The sequence below is a fragment of the Monodon monoceros genome, unplaced genomic scaffold, assembly GCF_005190385.1.
Source record: "Monodon monoceros isolate NGI ecotype Baffin Bay Population unplaced genomic scaffold, NGI_Narwhal_1 Super_Scaffold_10, whole genome shotgun sequence".
NCBI classification, from domain to species: domain Eukaryota; kingdom Metazoa; phylum Chordata; class Mammalia; order Artiodactyla; family Monodontidae; genus Monodon; species Monodon monoceros.
Genome location: NW_021703766.1, coordinates 30,835,386 through 30,855,182, shown reverse-complemented (window position 1 = coordinate 30,855,182; position 19,797 = coordinate 30,835,386). Strand labels below are relative to the sequence as shown.

The window sequence follows — 19,797 nt, the reverse complement described above, 5'->3', positions numbered from 1 at the left end:
TGGTCTGCTTCTATTGAAGAAAAGATAAACAACTATTTTAAAAATCCCCTAATGTAGACAAAAATACTGTGCATTTTCCTCTTTCTTTCTTTTTGTTTTTGAATAGCTATATATTCAAAGTAACCTTGTGAAGTTAAAAAACTATATATATATATATATATATATATATAGTGAAGGTCATAATAATTCAGGCCACCCTCTGCTTTCTAATAATTAAAGTACAACTATAGGCCGTAGGGGTGGTGGCATTTGTTGCATTATGGGGCCAGAAAGCCCCTGAATGGCCTTTCTTCTTCCTTATGCAGCTTCTTATCCAATGGGAGAGTAGTGGCTCAAGGCTCCTGGGCTGCTGCAAGAGTTGAGGTAAGGGCAGTGACTAAAGCTCCTAATATTATATGGCCTGGCTTTTTCTTCATATGTTATCCTTAACTTAGGCAAACTTATAATTATTCAACATGAGAAAATTAAGTTAAATTTTTACTAAAATAATGCTGGCCATTTTTCCATTATGTAATTAACAAACAATGAAATGGTAGAATAGGTTAACATGCACATTTTTTCCATACTTTTCACTGTAGTTAATTAGGTTGCTTTGACAGATGTGTTGCTTTAACACAAAAAATTTAATGGGGAAGGAAAAAAGAATTTTCTCGTAAACAATTATAAATCTATATTATTGATATATTTAAATATATTATTATATAAGTGCTGTATAAATATATAAAAGTAGCTTTCAACCACAATGGATTGTCAAAATTTGAAGGTTTGAAAAGTAATGTAAGGTTTAGAGTCAGGTGGAAATCTGAAAACATGATTATCATACTTAATTTTTTACCTAACAGAGAGTAATGCAGTAGTCTAACTATATTTAGAGACTTAAGTTATTTTAAAAAGCCCCTATAGCACATTTTATTAGGATTATTATAGGAAACAAGTGATATCATAACGAACTATTCAGTCATTTAAAAGCATAATGTTTTCTGACCTCTTATGTGAAGTGCTGTTGACTGATCTATTAAAGCCTTTAAGACATAAGAAGAATAAAGCTAGAAAAAAGAAATATGAAGAAAGAATTTGTCACTGTTTTAAATTGTCCTTCGAAAAACATTATGAAGAAAGAAAGCCAAAAATATCCACATTAGCCTAAAATGCGGACATTCAAATTAGCTTTGTATTTTTAAAGTAGTAGAACTATTGTATGACAGAGAAAGTTAATTGGTGAGAGTGGTACCTTACTTGGCTTTGCCTAATATGTAACTATATGCTCTAGTGGAATGTAAGTTATGATGAAATCAGCTCATAGAGCTGAAAAACTCAGAGTTTGTTTAATTACTCAGAAACTGATAAAGTCTTCATAGAATGAGGGAGCAGTTTACAGTAAGTAGCTCTCATTCTGTCTTGTGAAAAATTACCTGAATGTGCACTTTTGTGAGTTGAAAGGATTCTTTCAGGCCACTTGTTTACTACTTACTAAGAACTGTGTGTGACATTTCAAAGTTCCAGTAGATGCCTAAGTGACCAGAAAGGAAACTTTAATGCTGAAATCATCTACAGAATCTTCTAAAAGTGTACTGAATTATTCCCAAACTTCATTATTTAAAAGATTTGTGCCTAGTGAGACATAACATTGGTTATATAGGTTATTGTTAGAATAATAAATGTCATGAATGGTTATTAATTTAAACTGTTCTTGAGCATTAAGAACTATATGATTCCTGTAATCTAACTCCAAACATTCCTTTAGCCTAGTATTAGATTCGAGATCCATAGAATTTTCCCTCCCAGGGAATAATAAATATTTCATATCTTTTCCAAAATAGGATGTGGGAAAATTGGGTTTCTTAAGAAGTCCTTTTTTATAACTTTTGTATGCCACCTTCCTGTCTCCCATAATCACAAAATTGTTACCTTGAGTTTTGAAAATGTAAATATCTTCATGGCTAAGAGATGGTGACCCATCCTAATTGAGGCATGGAATTTTTCTACTACATTTGGCTGAGCTACCTCACCACAGTAGTGCCTTTCTTTCTCTCAATATTCTACTACTCTCAAGAGAAAGAGGCACTGCATCCTTTCTGGAGGCAAATAACAGTTTGTACCCACACTGCTGCACTGATTCAGTTTTGTCATGGCAACGGAAGTATGAAAGACCTCCCAAATTGAAGACATTGGCAGAAACCAAAAGGAGAACACATGGGTTATTCTTTTGGTTGCATCTGGGGGGAATGTCATGGGAGTTACTAAATACACAGAAGAATAGTAAAAGGAAGAAGGAATATTGAGCAGTAGAACAGTTGGCTGAGATGCCTCCATCCACGAGATTTTAGGGAGGTGAGCAAAAGCAAAACCTAAGTCCTTTGGGATTTTCAAGCCATTGTGAGATTTGTCTTTATGGTGGGAACATCAAATATTTGATATTTAGGGAGGTAAGTAAAGCCATGCGCATTTGATACCTGATTTTAAATCATTCAGATTATTATTAAAATTAGTTGCTACACATAATACTATCTGAAAAGCTTACCTCTGTTTTTATGATAGTGGTGTTCTTTATTTTTAAGGGAAGCTAGTAAAGGTAGTAAAACACTGGTTCCTCCATTCACGTTTAATTTTTTGGTAGATTTCATACTTTATTTTCTGTATCTTTTTTAAAACATTTAATATTATTTTGGGTTTTTTTTAATCTCTTTTAAACACAAGTTCATGGGCTTTGTGTCAAATATTATTTAATTTCTTCTTTTAGTTTTATGCCCCTGATTAATTATTTAACCAACATTCATCTGATATGTACTTTTTAGATTTGGGGGCAAAAACTGTGAAAGTATTAATAGTTTAAAATATGTTTCCCAAGCTGTGAAATAGTTAAGTAAAAAGAAACCTTTTTATTCTTAACAATTTCTAAAGAAAAGTAATAAAGGTATTATTATTAATCATTGTTATTTGACACTTTAGGAAGTAAAACTAAAGGTTGTAAACCTTTGGCAAAGGGCAAATCATAATCTTCCTTTAATTAAAAGGAAAAATTAGAAAAGATGAATGTTGAATACAGTTTTGAAAATTTAATGTACAAAATTGCCACACTAGAAATAATTTTTTTTCCTTTAAAATAATCATATATATGCTCCTTATCGTTCATTACAGAAAAGAAGATCAAATCGACAAATTAAAAGAAAAAAATATGCAGAAGATGCAGAAGGGAAACAATCTGAAGAAGAGGTTAAAGGCTCTATAAAAATAAAAAAGCATTCAGCTCCTTTACCTGGTGAACAGCCTTTACAGTTATTTGTGGTAAGACAGATTTTGGATTATGGCAAAAAACATTTTAAACCCATGTAAATTTTAAAAAATATTTTCATTATCTTTCTTCCTAAAACCTGCTCCAGCTTTTCCTCCTAGATTCCGTACTGTAGTTAATAGAACCATTAGTTATTCAGATCAGAAACCTAGGGATTTGTTCTCTGTTTTTTTAATCTTTGCTTCTTCATCCAATTTTTTACATTTTTCACCTCCTAGATATATATTCCTAAAACTCCTCCAAGCGCTATCCTTCTCGCAGTATATTTCTAAGTTACAAGCCTAATCACAGTACTTTTCCACTGAAAACTCCTCTAATGGTGTCCTAAGTCAGAAAAAAATGAAAATACACTTTTCAGCATAAGTTACAAAGCCTTTTGTATGGATTTTCTAGCCTTATGTCCTTCCACTTCTCTCCACTCAGTCTTCTGGTTTTATGAACATAGTTGTCTAAATGCCATGTTTTGACGCCTTTGTGTCTTTGCATATGCATTTTCCTCTTTGTAAAGTTCTTTCACTCTCCCTTGTCTGGGTTGTAAACCAACCACTCACCTGCTAGCTGAGGGATCTGGCACCTTAAACAAGAACTTATCTTCTCTATGCCTGAGCTTCCTAATCTGCAAAATGGAGATAGTACCTACTTTATAGTGTATTTGCAAGGATTAAATTAGTTGATATATGTAAAATGGTTAGAATAGTGCCTAACACATTAAAAAGCACCATGTTTACTATGATGATGATGCCAATGATGACGAGGACAGTAACAACAATTGATATTTTTCATTTTCCTAACATTTAACATGGTCCCTGGAACGTGTTAAATTAATGTTTGTTGAATTTTAGTATATTCATAAACAGTGGCAACTAAAGTGTTTTCAGAATGTGTCATCATACATTTTTCTTCCCTCACGTAGGAGAATCCGAGTGAAGAAGATGCTGCAATTGTGGACAAAATACTATCTTCTAGAATTATAAAAAAGGAAGTAAGTAATGATATATTACATTTTACACTTTATATTCCATGGCCTGATCATAAAAGTCATAATTATTGAATTTATTTTCTTAGATATCACCTGGAGTGATGATTGATACAGAAGAATTTTTTGTAAAATACAAGAATTAGTAAGTATTTGAGTTAGAAAAATAATAGAAAGGTATTTAAATATGAATTAATATTTTAAGTATATTAAGTTAAATTATGATTTTTATTTTATCTGCATTTAAAAATATTTTTTTATTATTTCATAAACTTAAAAATTATTAAAAAGTGAAAAGATTTTGAAAACATTTCATGTTAAAATTGAGTGTTTTATTTTTTTCCCAGAAAACATTACTTATAAACATCAAAATGCAGTAATATTTATACATTACACTTTTACAAATTACAGACATTATCCATCATATTTATATTGTTGAACTTTTCAGATTTTGTTCAACTTTTTCTAACACTTTGGTGAAGGAAGGTATTTTAAATAAAATAACATTGGTTTCAAAACAAGTTAGCTTTCTGATCATGACAAAATGATTATAATGAAGGAATAAACTAAAAGTCATATTTTGTTACCCTTATGATTCAGTTTACCATTCTGCTTCCATACGGCAAATTGCAGACCTTTAGATCACAGTGGCTTTATTTTAGTAATTATATGGAGTCTATTGACATTAAATGAAATGATGAACTACCTGTTTGTAAAGTTGAAGATAATATTTTGTTTTAGAGGCTGTGATTAAAAATAAATCTATAAAAACTCAAAACATGGTTTTCTATATCATTCTAATATATTGCTTTTATAAAAATTTTAGCTCCTATCTTCACTGTGAGTGGGCCACAGAACAGCAGCTTCTGAAAGATAAAAGGATCCAGCAGAAAATCAAACGATTCAAATTGAGACAAGCACAAAGAGCACATTTTTTTGCAGACGTAAGAAAAAAAAAAAGACTATTATGTGTTGAACTCTGAACACATGTAGTATTATGTATCAAAAATTTAAGTATTATTAATTTTAATTCTTAGGCTTCCTCTTATGATATTTGAATATAAATGCTATCTACATATTTTTTCTTTCCCTAAATTTAGCTTGGAAAATAGCTAAAACAGGGACAGTGATAATTCAGAATGGTAGCTAACTCTTGTATTTTTAAATTAGCATATATTTCAGTACTTTTTAGAGTTGAATGTGAGTGTGTTAATATCTTAAAGTATTTTATCAGTAGAGTTCTTCAAGAAATGGAAATGGTAGCATAGCAAATAAATGGAAAAGAAGATTTTCCAGTATGTGAAATATATTGCATATTTTCTGTATCATCTTTGTGTATGCATGAACAGAACCTCATTGGAAAAATTCATTAACCTTTCCAGGCCTCACTAAAAAGTCCGATGTCCTTTCCTGCTCTAAATTTTTTTTCATTTTTCTTTTAATAGACTAAAATTTTTTTATTTTACTTTTTATTTTTTTAAGTTTTTTGCTGCGTAGCACAGCATGTGGGATCTTAGTTCCCTGACTAGGGATCGAACCTGCACCCCCTTCATTTGAAGTGCGGAGTCTTAACCACTGGACCACCAGAGAAGTCCCTTAATAGACTTTTTTAGAGCAGTTTTAGATTCATGTAAATTTTTTTAACTTTTTATTTGAAAAATGTAGTACAACAAATTCCCACATATATTTTAACTAGATTCCCTAAATGTTAACATTTTACCATGTTTGCTTTGTCATTAACATTAATTCTCCTTTTGTCACTGTGCACCCCTCTCTCTCTCTTTCTGCCTCTGCCTTTCTCCCATGCACATACATTTTTTTCTAAACCATTTGAAAATTAAGTCTCAATTTCAGTATTTTCTAGAAACAGTCTTACATAATAATAGTATAATTAACATTGATGTAGTACTGTTATCTCACCTTAGACTTTATTCATACTTCACTAATTGTTCCACTAGTATTTTTATAGCAAAAAAAAAAAGTGTGAGTGTGTATGCTTATTCTGGTTTAGAATCCAATCCTGCAGCATATAATGCATTTAGTTGTCATGTCTCCTTTATCAGTATTTCTTTGTTTTTCATTACTTGGACACTTTTTAAAGAATTTAGGTGGTTTATTTTGTAGCACATCCCTCAGTTTGGGGTTATCTGATGTTTTCTCAGCTTCAGGTCATGCATTATTTAAAAGAACACTACAGAGATGATGCAGCAGCATTCTCAGTGTATCATATCAGGAGGTACATGATACCTATTTGCCCAGTTACTGGTGGTGTTAACTTTAATCACTAGATAATGGTTGATATCTTATGGCAGATTTTTCCACCATGAAGCTATTGTTATTTCTTTGTAATTATAAAATCTACTTCAAAAATTTGATGACTGAAATGACCTATCAGTTTATGGATGCTGGGAGGTCCTCAAAAATTTCTCACTACCTCACTCTGATATAGAAGTTTCTAATGAGCTGAAGATTTTAGAAGTACTTAACTAATAATCTTCTAGTTTTTCATGAAGATTAGGTACATTCATGACTCAGGTACAAGATAAACTGGAGCTGTGCAGATTTTCTTAGAATACCTTATTACCATTCTGGTGTTGGGCAGTGCTCTTTAACAAGTGTGTCCTGTACATGGAGATGATAGTATTGCTCAGGAAAGGATTAAGATAGTGAGGAGAACTAAAGGCAGAGCCATGGAGTACTATAACATTTAGAGGTTAAACAGAGGGAGGAGAGGCAGCAAAGATAGCTGAGATGGGTTTTTGGAAGTAAGACTTTGAGGAATGGGTAGGAATTAGCCAAGCAGACAAGAGAAGGAACAGCAATCTATTCAGAAGAGAGAAAAATTAGTATAAAACCATGAAGGTGTGACAGAACATGGAGTTTGAAAAGCATCTGTTTTTGTACTCTAAAGCATGAAATCTGGGAGAGTCATTGAAGGATTTGAAGCCAGGGAGCAATATATGATTTATATTTGAGAAAGAGTACTATGGGGACAGTGTGAAAATAAAGGGAGGCAAGACAGTAGTTGGTGACTAGTTAGGAAGTTATTTGTAAAGATCCAAGTAAGGAGTGATGAAGCAGTGAGAATGAGGAAGGAGGAACCAATTTGAGTTACAGATAAAAGTAGGATCTGTGTGAATTGATGAGTTAAGAGATGTGGGAGATTAAAAAAGAGAAGGAATCTAAGATGACTTCTCCATTGCTGGCTTGTGTAACTGGGAGTAGGGTGTGAAGTTGGTGCTGTGTTACTGTTAGCCCAGTTAGAAACTATAGGAAGAAGTGTAGGTTGAAGAGTAAATGAGTGCAGTCGAACGTGAGGTAGCTCAGAGAGTTTGCGTTTAGTTAGGTAGGAGGGTCTTGAGCACAAGAACCATCAGTAGATAGAGTGTTTGATACAAATGAGACAGGAGCCTCCAGGTCGGGTGATTAGTCTTCAACTCTTGGACCTGAGGAAAGTAGTACCTTTACAGAGGTAAAGGAGAGCCCCTTTCCAAAAGAGGCTCCCTTTCGGAAATTTTTAAAGAACACATCTTCTAGAGTAACTTACTTGTCTGGAGTACCTATTTTTTTTAGTGCTGTTTAGTTGAGTTTTTTATATATAACATGGTGATTCATAATATAGACAAATATCCTAGCAATCTTTTTGGAATTAAAATGGAAGGATTCCATTTTTTGGAAATTTAATTAAAATCAAACTTATGTGTTTGTTCTATAGTGAATAGCTAGTAAATTTGTCTTTATTTCACTTTCATCTTTCTACTTCTTTATCATATATCAACTAAGTTACTTTTTAATTTTAGATGGAAGAAGAACCATTTAACCCAGACTACGTTGAAGTAGACAGAGTATTAGAAGTCTCTTTTTGTGAAGATAAAGATACTGGTGAGGTAAGTAAATATTTGATAGAAATATTTTCTAAGTAAGTAAGAAAAACCTAAAGACTTCCAAATATTAAAGCATTACTTTTTTATTTTTTATTTTTATTTATTATTTTTTTTGCGGTACGCGGGCCTCTCACTGTTGGGGCGTCTCCCGTTGCGGAGCACAGGCTCCGGACACGCAGGCTCAGCGCCCATAGCTCACGGGCCCAGCCGTTCCGTGGCATGTGGGATCTTCCCGGACTGGGGCATAAAGCGTTACTTTTTTAAAGTTAATGACCTAAAAACACCAAAAAAAGTTTCATAAGTTTTTACCAATGTAGGTTAATATATTTAAACTATTTCTGGGGATTCTCAATTTAAACTATTTCTTACTATTCTTTTTCAAAATGGTAAAATGAAAAAAAAAAAATGTTTTTACAGCCTGTTATATACTACTTAGTAAAGTGGTGCTCATTACCATATGAAGATAGTACTTGGGAACTAAAAGAAGATGTAGATCTTGCAAAAATAGAAGAGTTTGAACAGTTGCAAGCTTCACGGCCTGACACAAGACATTTGGTAAGAACATGCCTTAGCATCATAAAATCTTAGCACTTCTTTATTCAACAGATTTATTGTAATTTTTGAAATTTTAATTTAGTCTGGTATGCAATTAATATTGTATTTTAAAAATTACTACATAGTATCTTATATATGTTAATTTAACCGTTCCTCCATTAGTGGATACTCCAGTGTTTTGCTCTTATAAACAATGTTACATTGAACATTGAGCCCTTGTAAGATAAATCAGAAGTATAATTGTTTGGTCAGAACATATATGCATTCAAAAGTTTGATAAGTATTTCCTTTTAAATTTCCCTCTGGAAAAGTTGCAAATACTTCTACCTCATCTTGAATTTAAAAATTTCCCACTACTTTTTCTCTCAGGTCATTTATAAAAATGTCAAGAATACCAGTTTCAGCTCTAAGCAGAGTTATGAATTCTCTATCAAAGAAAAATCCTTACTATACCCACCTTTCCCTTGTTTTCTATAAACCAGTTATTTCTTCATAACTAAATAGTTCTTCTACTTCCATAGTAGCTTTATTTTTAGAAAAACCTTTTGTATAGAATATTGTCAAATGCCTACATAGTGGGGCAGAGTCAAAATGGTGGCGTGGGAGGACATGGAGTTTGCGTCTCCCCACAACTAGGGTACCTGCCAGATGCTGGTGGGGGACCTCAACACCCAAGGAGATGGGAGGAACCCGCGAGTGACTGGGTAGGATGTGAGGGATTGTGAGGGGGGAGGAGAAGTGGAAGCCGGACAGGACTGGGGCCCCTGAGGGGTGGCTAGGAGAGGGGAGGGGTTCCCATGCCTGGAGGGACCCTCAGAGGCTTGGAGGATCAGGAGAGCGCGCCTAGCGTTTCCCCTTCCCAATCGGGCCCCAGGAAGCCTGCTGATCTCCTGGGCCGGTTCCGGCCCTCCAAGGCCCCCTCCAGACAACGTGGGTCCTAGGGATGTAGGAGGGAGGGAGGAGGAGAGGCAGTGGGAGGGACCCTCCAGGAACATGGGATCAGGGGAAGTGCCTTGGGTGTTTCCCCTGCGCTCAGCCACAGTGAGCCTGTTAGGCTTCCCGGTCTGGTCCCCTGCCTTCTGGGGGCCCCCTCTGGCCGTGTGGGTCCTAGGGGCATGGGTAGGGAAGAAGAAGAGAGGCCAAGAGGGAGAGCACCATCTGCGATTGGAGGATCAGGGGGAACGTGCCTATTATTTCTTCTGCCTACTTGGTCCCAGGGAGCCTGCTGGGGTCCCAGACCTGGTCCTCCACCCTCCAAGGCCAGAGGCACTCCTGGGCCCCTCCTGCTGTGGTTGAGCCTAAGCCTGATCACCCATCACCGCCTTTTCCAGCCCCGTGGGTCCTAAGAATAGGCCCGCCCACCACCTAAACCCTGCCCCTGCCTAAGCCCTGCCCCCCACAGCCAAGGCCTTTTCTGGCTTTTTTTTTTTCCCCTGCTGCCCTGCACAGCTTACAGGATCTTGGTTCACAAGCTGGGGGTCAGGCCTGAGCTCCTACAGTGGGAGCTCTGAGTCCAAACCACTGGACTAACAGAGAACCTCAGACCCCAGGGAATATTCATTGGAGTGAGATCTCCCGGAGATCCTCATTTTGGCATCAAGACCCAGCTCTACCCAGCAGCCTACGAACTCCAGTGCTGGAATCCTCAGGCCAAACAACCAGTAAGATAGGAAGCAATCCCACTCATCAAAAAAAAAAAAAAAAAGTGAAATGACAAAAATACATGTCACAGAGGAAGGAGCAAGGTAAAAACCTACAAGACCAAATAAATGAAGAGGAAATAGGCAACCTATCTGGAAAAGAATTCAGAGTAATGATAGTAAAGATGATCCAGAATCTCAGAAATAGAATGGAGGCACGGATTGAGAAAGTACAAGAAATGTCTAACAAAGATCTAGAAGAACTAAAGAACAAACAAACAGAGATGAACCACACGATAACTGAAATGAAAAATACACTAAAAGGAATGAATAACAGAATAACTGAGGCAGAAGAACGAATAAGTGAGCTGGAAGACAGAATGGTGGAAATAACTGCCTAAGAAAAGAATCAACAAAAAAGAATGAAAAGAATTTAAGACAATCTCAGAGACCTCTGGGACAACAATAAACAAACCAACATTCAAATTATAGGGGTCCCAGAAGAAGAAGAGAAAAAGAATGGGCCTGAGAAAATATTCGAAGACATTATAGTGGAAAACTTCCCTAATTTGGGAAAGGAAATAGTCAACCAACTCCAGGAAGAGCAGATAGTCCCATACAGGATAAACCCTAGGAGAAACACACCAAAACATATTAATCAAACTAACAAAAATTAAATTCAAACAAAAAATTTTAAAAGCAACGAGGGAAAAGCAAAAAATAACATACAGAGGAATGCCCATAAGGTTATCAGCTGATTTTTCAGCACAAACTCTGCAGGCCAGAAGGGAGTGGCAGGAGATTTACTTAAAGTGATGAAAGAGAAAAACCTACAACCAAGATTACTCTACCCAGCAAGGATCTCATTCAGATTCGATGGAGAAATCAAAAGCTTTACAGACAAGCAAAAGCTAAGAGAATTCAGCACCACTAAACCAGCTCTACAACAAATGCTAAAGGAACTTCTCTAGGCGGGAAATATAAGAGAAGAAAAAGACCCACAAAAACAAACCCAAAACAATTAAGAAAATGGTAATAGGAACATACATATCAATAATAAGCTTGAATGTAAATGGATTAAATGCTCCAACCTAAAGACACAGACTGGCTGAATGGATACAAAAACAAGGCCTCTATGTACGCTGTCTATAAGAGATCCACTTCAGACCTAAGGATACATACAGACTGAAAGTGAAGGGTGGAAAAAGATATTCCATGCAAATGGAAATCAGAAGAAAGCCGGAGTAGCAATACTCATATCAGATAAAATAGACTTTAAGACTGTTACAAGAGATAAGGAAGGACACTACATAATGATCAAGGGATCAATCCAAGAAGAAGACATAACAATTATAAATACATATGCACCCAACACAGGAGCACCTGAGTACATAAGGCAAATGCCAACAACCATAAAAGGGGAGATAGATTGCAACACAGTAATAGGGGGACTTTAACCCCCCACTTACAACAATGGACAGATCATCCAAATAGAAAATAAATAAGGAAACACAAGTGTAAAATGACACAGTAGACCAGATAGATTTAATTGATATTTATAGGGCATTCCACCCACAAGTGGCAGAATACACTTTCTTCTCAAGTGCACATGGAACATTCTCCAGGATAGATCACATCTTGGGTCACAAATCAAGCCTCAGAAAATTTAAGAAAATTGAAATTGTATCAAGCATCCTTACTGACCGCAACACTATGAGATTAGAATTCAATTACAGGAAAAAACTGTAAAAAACAAAAATACATGGTGGCTAAACAATGCACTACTAAACAACCAAGAGATCACTGAAAAAATCAAAGAAGAAATTTAAAAATACATGGAAACAAATGACAAGAAAAGCCCTAAATCTGTGAGACGCAGCAAAAGCATTTCTAACAGGGAAGTTAATAGCATTTCAATCTCACCTCAAGAAACCAGAAAAAATCTCAAACAGTCTAACCTTACACCTAAAGCAGCTAGATAAAGAAGAAAAAAGAAAACCTAAAGTCAGTAGAAGGAAAGAAATCATAAAGATCAGAGCAGAAATAAATGAAATAGAAATGAAGGAAACAATAGCAAAGATCATTAATACTAGAAGTTGGTTCTTTGAGAAGGTAAACAAAATTGATAGACCTTTAGCCAGACTCATCAAAAAAAAAAAAAAGGGAGAGGACGCAAATCAATAAAATTAGAAATGAAGAAGGAGAAATCACAACTGACACCACAGAAGAAACTAGTACAAATAACTATATGGCAATAAAATGGACAACCACGAAGAAATGGACAAATTCTTGGAAAGGTACAATTTTCCAAGACTGAACCAGGAAGAATTAGAAAATATAAACAGACCTATCACAAGTAATGAAATTGAAACTGGAATTAAAAATCTTCCAACAAACAAAAGCCCAGGACTAGATGGCTTCACAGGTGAATTCTATCAAACATTTAGAGAATAGCTTACACTTACCCTTCTCACACTCTTCCAAAAAATTGCAGAGGTAGGAACACTCCCAAATTCGTTCTACAAGGTCACCATCACCCTGATACTAAAACCAGACAAAGATATCACAAAAAAGAAAATTACAGACCAATATCACTGATGAGCATAGATGCAAAAATCCTGAACAAAATACTGGCAAACAGTATCCAACAACACATTAAAAGGATCATACACCATGATCAAGTGGGACTTATTGCAGGAATGCAAGGATTCTTCAATATATGCAAACAATCAGTGTGATACACCATATTAACAAATTAAGGAATAAGAACCATATGATCATCTCAATAGATGCAGAAAAAGCTTTTGACAAAATTCAACACCGATTTATGATAAAAACTCTCCAGAAAATGGGCATAGAGGGAACCTATCTCAACGTAATAAAGGCCATATACGAAAAACCCACAACAAACATTATTCTCAATGGTGAAAAACTGAAAGCATTTCCACTAAGATCAGGAATAAGACAAGGATGTCCACTCTCACCACTCTTATCCAACATAGTTTTGGAAGTCCTAGTCACAGCAGTCAGAGAAGAAAAAGAAATAAAAGGAATCCAAATTTGAAAAGAGGTAGTAAAACTGTCACTCTTTGCAGATGACATGATACTATACATAGAACATCCTAAAGATGCTGCCAGAAAGCTACCAGAACTAATCAGTGAATTTGGTAAGCTTGCAGGTTACAAAATTAATGCATAGAAATGTCTTGTATTCCTATACACTAACAATTGAAAAACAGAAAGAGAAATTAAGGAAACAATCCCATTTACCTTCTCAACAAAAAGAATAAAATACCTAGGAATAAACCTACCAAAGGAAGCAAAAGACTTTTACTCAGAAAACAATAAAACACTGATGAAAGAAATGAAACATGACACAAACAGATGGAGAAATATACCATGTTCTTGAATTGGAAGAATCAACATTGTGAACATGACTATACTACCCACAGCAATCTACAGATTCAATGTAATCCCTATCAGACTACCAATGGCATTCTTCACAGAATTAGAACAAAAAATTTTACAATTTGTATGGAAACACAAAAGACCCTGAGAAAGAAAAACAGAGCTGGAGGAATCAGGCTCCCCGACTTCAAACTATACCACAAATCTACAGTAATCAGACAGTATGGTACTGGCACAAAAACAGAAATATAGATCAGTGGTACAGGATACAAAGCCCAGAGGTAAACCCACGCACATATGGTCACCTTATCTTTGACAAAGGAGGCAAAAATATACAATGGAGAAAAGACAGCCTCTTCAGTAAGTGGTGCTGGGAAAACTGGACAGCTACATGTAAAAGAATGAAATTAGAACACTCTCTAACACAATACACAAAAGTAAACTCAAAATGGATTAAAGACCTAAATGTAAGACTGGACACTATAAAACTCTTAGAGGAAAACATAGGAAGAACACTCTTTGACATAAACCACAGCAAGATCTTTTTTGACCCACCTCTTAGAGTCATGAAAATAAAAACAATAAGCAAATGGGACCTAATTAAAACTTAAAAGCTTTTGCACAGCAAAGGAAACCATAAACAAGACAAAAAGACAACCCTCGGAATGTGAGAAAATATTTGCAAATGAAGCAATGGACAAAGGGTTAATCTCCAAAATATACAAACAGCTTATGCAGTTCAATATCCAGAAACAAACAACCCAATTAACAAATGGGCAGAAGACCTAAATCGACATTTCACCAAAGAAGTCATACACATTGCCAGCAAACACATGAAAAGATGCTCAACATCACTAATCATTATAGAGATGCAAATCAAAACCACAATGAGGTATCACCTCACACCAGTCAGAATGGCCATCATCAAAAAGTCTACAAACAATAAATGTTGGAAAGGGTGTGGAGAAAAGGGATCCCTTTTGCACTGTTAGTGGGAATGTAAATTGATACAGCCACTATGGAGGTTCCTTAAAAAACTAAAAGTAGAACTACCATATGACCCAGCAATCCCAATACTGGGCATATACCCTGAGAAAACCATAATTCAAAAAGACACATGTACCCCAATGTTCATTGCTGCACTATTTACAGTAGCCAGGATATGGAAACAATCTAAATGTCCACGGCAGATGACTAGAGAAAGAAGGTGTGGTACATATATACAATGGAATATTACTCAGCCATAAAAAAGGAATGAAATTAGGTCATTTGTAGAGATGTGGATGGATCTAGAGCCTGTCATACAGAGTGAAGTAAGCCAGAAAGAGAAAAACAAATATTGTATATCAACACATATATGTGGAATCTCGAAAAATGGCATAGATGAACCTATTTGCAGGGCAGGAATCGAGACGTAGATGTAGAGAACGGACATGTGGACACAGAGGAGGAGAGGAGGGTGGTATGAACTGGGAGTTTAGATTTGACATAAATACACTACCATGTGTAGAATAGATGGCTAGTGGGAACCTGCTGTATAGCACAGGGAGCTCAGCTCGGTGCTCTCTGACGACCTAGATGGGTAGGATGGGGGGAGGTGGGAGGGCGGTCCAAGAGGGAGGGGATATAAGTATACATATAGCTGATTCACTTCATTGTACAGCAGAAACTAACACAACATCATAAAGCAATTATACTCCAATAAAAAAAAAAGGCCTACATAAGTTAAGTACACTGATTTTTTTATTGATACATCTGTCTCTTCCCTGCTCAAAAAAAAAAAAACTTGAGTCAGTTATTGTTTTTTCTAGTACAAAGACTATAGAATTCTGGAAGGCGATGGCAAGTTGTGATATTTTAATAATTATATATTTTTTTATTTTCATGTGAATCCAGTTTGGGGAGCCAACCAAAAGAAATTCACTTTAAAGAGACATATTATGATTTTATTAAATATTTTGGCCAGTTCTCTTTCTTTTTTTTTTTTTTTTTTTGCGGTATGCGGGCCTCTCACTGTTGTGGCCTCTCCCTTTGTGGAGCACAGGCTGCGGACGCGCAGGCCCAGTGGCCATGGCTCACGGGCCTAGCCACTCCACGGCATGTGGGATCTTCCTGGACTGGGGCACGAACCCGCGTCCCCTGCATCGGCAGGCGGACTCTCAACCACTGTGCCACCAGGGAAGCCCTTGGCCTGTCCTCTTTCAAATATAATTTGGTCATAGAAATTTCTTACTTCACTAAAGAGGGAGTTTATGCATGAAAAGACAAGAACAGATCACTTTTTGATTAGCACCAGAGCTAATGATTAGCTGCCATGAAAAATGTGGAGATGTGATGTAAGAGAAGGAAATGAATGAATTGTTCCATGGAAGAGATCATATTGTTTTTATAACAGTTTTTTTTTTCTGGTTGTCTTCTTATTTTCTGGTCTTCTTAGTTTATCTCCCAGTAATACCCACTGTCTATCACCAAGAACATAGCAGCTCACCTCCATTCCTTTTGACTTCTAAGTACCTTTCCTTGAGCCAGGAAACAAAAGTGTTAATTAACTAATTCAGGGAGGAGTAGTCTAAAGGATATTATGAAAGGGAAAGGTATTCTTTTTGGGGTGGGGACCATGCTTCAGTAGTAACCTGATCTTTAACCTCATTAAGTAAGCTGTTTTTTTAGATCAGTGGTTCTCAGTCAGAGGTGCTTATCAGAATCACTTTTGGAACTTTTAAAAAATTAGAGATTCCTAGTTTCTATATCCTGGCTCCAGAATCAGAATATCTGAGAGTGGACCCCAGGTGTCATTAAAAAGGTGATTTTGAAGCACATGGTGGGAAGAGCCAGTGCCTTAGATATGTAATGTAGTCCTTGGTAAAGGGGACTCAGCCAATAAAATTAATCCCCTCAGTTAATGTAAAATCAACTTGACAACAGTGCTGGTTTATCAAAGTCAAATAATGTAGGAGGTAAGTGATTTTTTTTGCCAGTCTATTATTATTAAATAAAACAACATATAAAACATGTAAAGTATCTTTGATCAAATGAAATTTGTTCCTGGCCTAAACTAAGGAAACAGTGATTGGATTGCTAAAAAGAAAATTATGGAGAATATTAATTAATGTGGAAATTATTTTAAATAATAATTAGAGCAGTAGTATATGTTAATTATTTTAAAGTTCATTGGCTACCATTTAAGAAATATTTTCTTTTAGTAAACCCTAAATTTTTCATATTTGGATGCCATTATAAGATAGTATTTTTGTTTCTACAATATAGAATACAGTTTTCTGTATATTGATCTTATATCATGCAATGTTAGTAAAATCACTTCTTACTTTATCTTTTTTCTAGATTCCACAGGATTTTCCATGTAGACAAATCATGTCTCCTGTAAATTAAGAAAGTTTTACTTCTTCCTTTCCAATCTTAATAACTTTTATTTCTTGTTCTTGCTTGATTGCTCCTGTTAGAACCTGTAGTACAGTGTTGAATAGAAGTGATGACAGTGGACATCCTTGCCTTTTTCTGATCCTAGGGAGAAAGCATTTAGTTCTTCCGTTTTCTGCATCTGCTGAGATTATCATATTTTTGTTTTTTAGTCTGTTGATCAACATTGATTAATTTTCAAAGTTAATCCACCTTCCATACCTGGGAAAAACCGCACTTGGTCATGCTGTATTACCCTTTTTATATATTGTTAGATTCCATCTGCTAAAATTTTGTTATGAATTTTTCATCTCTGTTCATGTGGGATATTGGTCTCTAGTTTTCCTGTAATGCCATTGTCCGATTTTGGTATCAGTTTCATAGAATGAGTTGGGACGTATGCTTTCCTCTTCAGTTTTCTGGAAGAGTTCGTGTAGGACTTTTTTGGTGTTTAGATGTTTGTAAAATTTCATCATAATGTCATATAATGTTATTCTTCTGATTATTTTAAAAGCAATGCTTTTACCATGTATGAGATATAGGGAAGATCAAAAAATCTAAAATACATCATTCATTCTTTGTTTTTCCACAAAGGACCGTCCTCCTTCTAATATTTGGAAAAAAATAGATCAATCCAGGGATTATAAAAATGGCAATCAACTCAGGGAATATCAACTGGAAGGACTCAACTGGCTCTTATTCAACTGGTACAATAGGTATGTAGTATGTATTAATAGAAACAAAATTTAATGTGTGGTTTTTTTATGTGTTCCAAAATACATTAAGTAAAATTGGTACTGATGTTGCTACGTTATTACTGTCATGGAGTGTTCATTATTGAAAATGAAGTTGTGGTTAGCTCAAGAAGATACGTACATTATAATTCAGGATTTTGACTACAGTTGCTTCCTTTTAATGTGTACCAATGAGAATAGAAGAAAGTTGATATGTTAATTCATAATTAAATTTGAAATACCTTTGTTAACATCATCAAACGTCAGCTATGTTACAGAATGTTTTTCAACTTACACTACTGTCTGCCAATAGTTGAATCTAGTTAGTAAGGTGTCAGCAGTTTCATCTGTAAGAATTAGATAGGTCTGTAATGTATGTCTTCAAGGAAGCAGATTGTCAGCAATTGATAAGGAATAGAATACTAAATATAAGAACCTAGTAGTGAATTACCCCCATTTATTATTAATATTCCAAGTTGTTCAAAATGCTTTTTGGAATATTATCTCACCTTTTTTTAGTGAGATGGAAAATTAATTGCAAAAGAAGTAAAGAATGGTATCTTGATTGAGAAAGAAGTCTGATAGTGTATATAAAAGAGCAAACGAAGGCACTATTATTAATAATAGCAAAATTTTATGACGTATTCAAAATCATTTTTCTGTGTTTTTACTTGTCACATGATTCTTCTGTTTCACTAAGTAATGGTGAGTCATGAAACTCAATCAGGTGGAGTTAGGAAAAACCTGTTATTCCACACAGTGCTCTTTCCCCTGGTTTATATTTTCTAAATGTTAATCATTTTTCCCAAGAGAATCTTCCTGGTAAAATAGTTAACAAAATTTTATTTTAATTGTCTTTTATCAATACCCTTTCCCAGTTACTTGTTTCAAACTTGTACCACTTTCCTCAAGCACTTTATCACAACCCTATCCTCTTCACTCTCTATATATGACTGCTTCATAGAGAAGCCTAGGGCCAGTAGGTGAATTCATTCAGATTCTTGCCTGTCCTCACACCCAAGCCTACAAATGTATCTCCATCCTTAGCCATTCTTACCTCTGTCCTCATATCAGAAGTTAAAAGGTGCCTCCTCAGAACCAAGACTAATGCTACCACCTCAACTCTTGGCAGACATCTAATCCAATCTTTTCAGAACCTCACTTCAATCACTTATTATCCTTCTCTGTTATATCTTCAAACTATCTCTTAAGACTAGTGCCATCCCTTCAGTCTGTGAACAAATTTGGGTTTAACTTATATATAAAAGTAAGGAAAGGAAAGGGTAAACCTTCTCTTGGCTCTGTTTTTCCTTCAAGCTACATTGATCCCTCTTTGTAACTTCCTAGGCAAAGGTCTAGGAAGTATAGCCTGCATGAACTCTTCCCATTTTCTTATCTCCAATTCTCCTTAAACCTGTCGTTTGACTTCTGATTCTGTATCATCTCTGAAACTCCTAATTTTCCAATCCACAAGATATTTTTTAGCCCTAATTTGCTGTCTCTGCTGTGTTAGATAGTAGTTGCTAGTCCTTCCTTTTTTAAACTTTTCCCCCATTCTCACTCCCAACAGCTTCCACAGTGTGACTCTCCTAGCTCTCCAGAACCTCTGTAACTATTCCTTTCAATAGTTTTTGCTGATTCTTCTTCCTTGCCTACCCTTTCAGTGTTGTTGGTTTTTTTCTTTCCCAAAGTTCTGTTTTTTACTTTCTTCTCATATTACATTGTTCTCCGTAAGCCAAACTCTACTCCCCCGTGTCTTCAGTTATCAATAACATCTTTAACTAAGGCCTTGAACTCCAAGCCCATATTTGTTTACTTCTGGCTACCTTAATGTCTATCTCAATGATTCTTTAAACGCAGCGTATTCAAAATTAACCTTATTATTTCCTGT

At 35.3% G+C, this 19,797-nt stretch overlaps 1 protein-coding gene across 12 annotated transcripts in view; it reads left to right on the top strand.

Moving 5' to 3' along the window:
* The window catches only part of CHD9 (chromodomain helicase DNA binding protein 9), a 236,832-nt gene that overhangs the window by 137,442 nt on the left and 79,593 nt on the right, over positions 1 to 19,797 (top strand). For 11 of the 12 annotated variants that reach the window (XM_029206310.1, XM_029206293.1, XM_029206342.1 and 8 more), the window contains 7 exons: positions 3,139 to 3,285; positions 4,206 to 4,274; positions 4,358 to 4,413; positions 5,095 to 5,212; positions 8,069 to 8,155; positions 8,570 to 8,707; positions 17,767 to 17,888. In XM_029206310.1, coding sequence (XP_029062143.1) covers positions 3,139 to 3,285; positions 4,206 to 4,274; positions 4,358 to 4,413; positions 5,095 to 5,212; positions 8,069 to 8,155; positions 8,570 to 8,707; positions 17,767 to 17,888 — 737 coding nt within the window. Of the gene's footprint in view, positions 1 to 308; positions 364 to 3,138; positions 3,286 to 4,205; positions 4,275 to 4,357; positions 4,414 to 5,094; positions 5,213 to 8,068; positions 8,156 to 8,569; positions 8,708 to 17,766; positions 17,889 to 19,797 lie in introns of those variants that run through there. The other variant, XM_029206366.1, reaches the window with a different exon arrangement.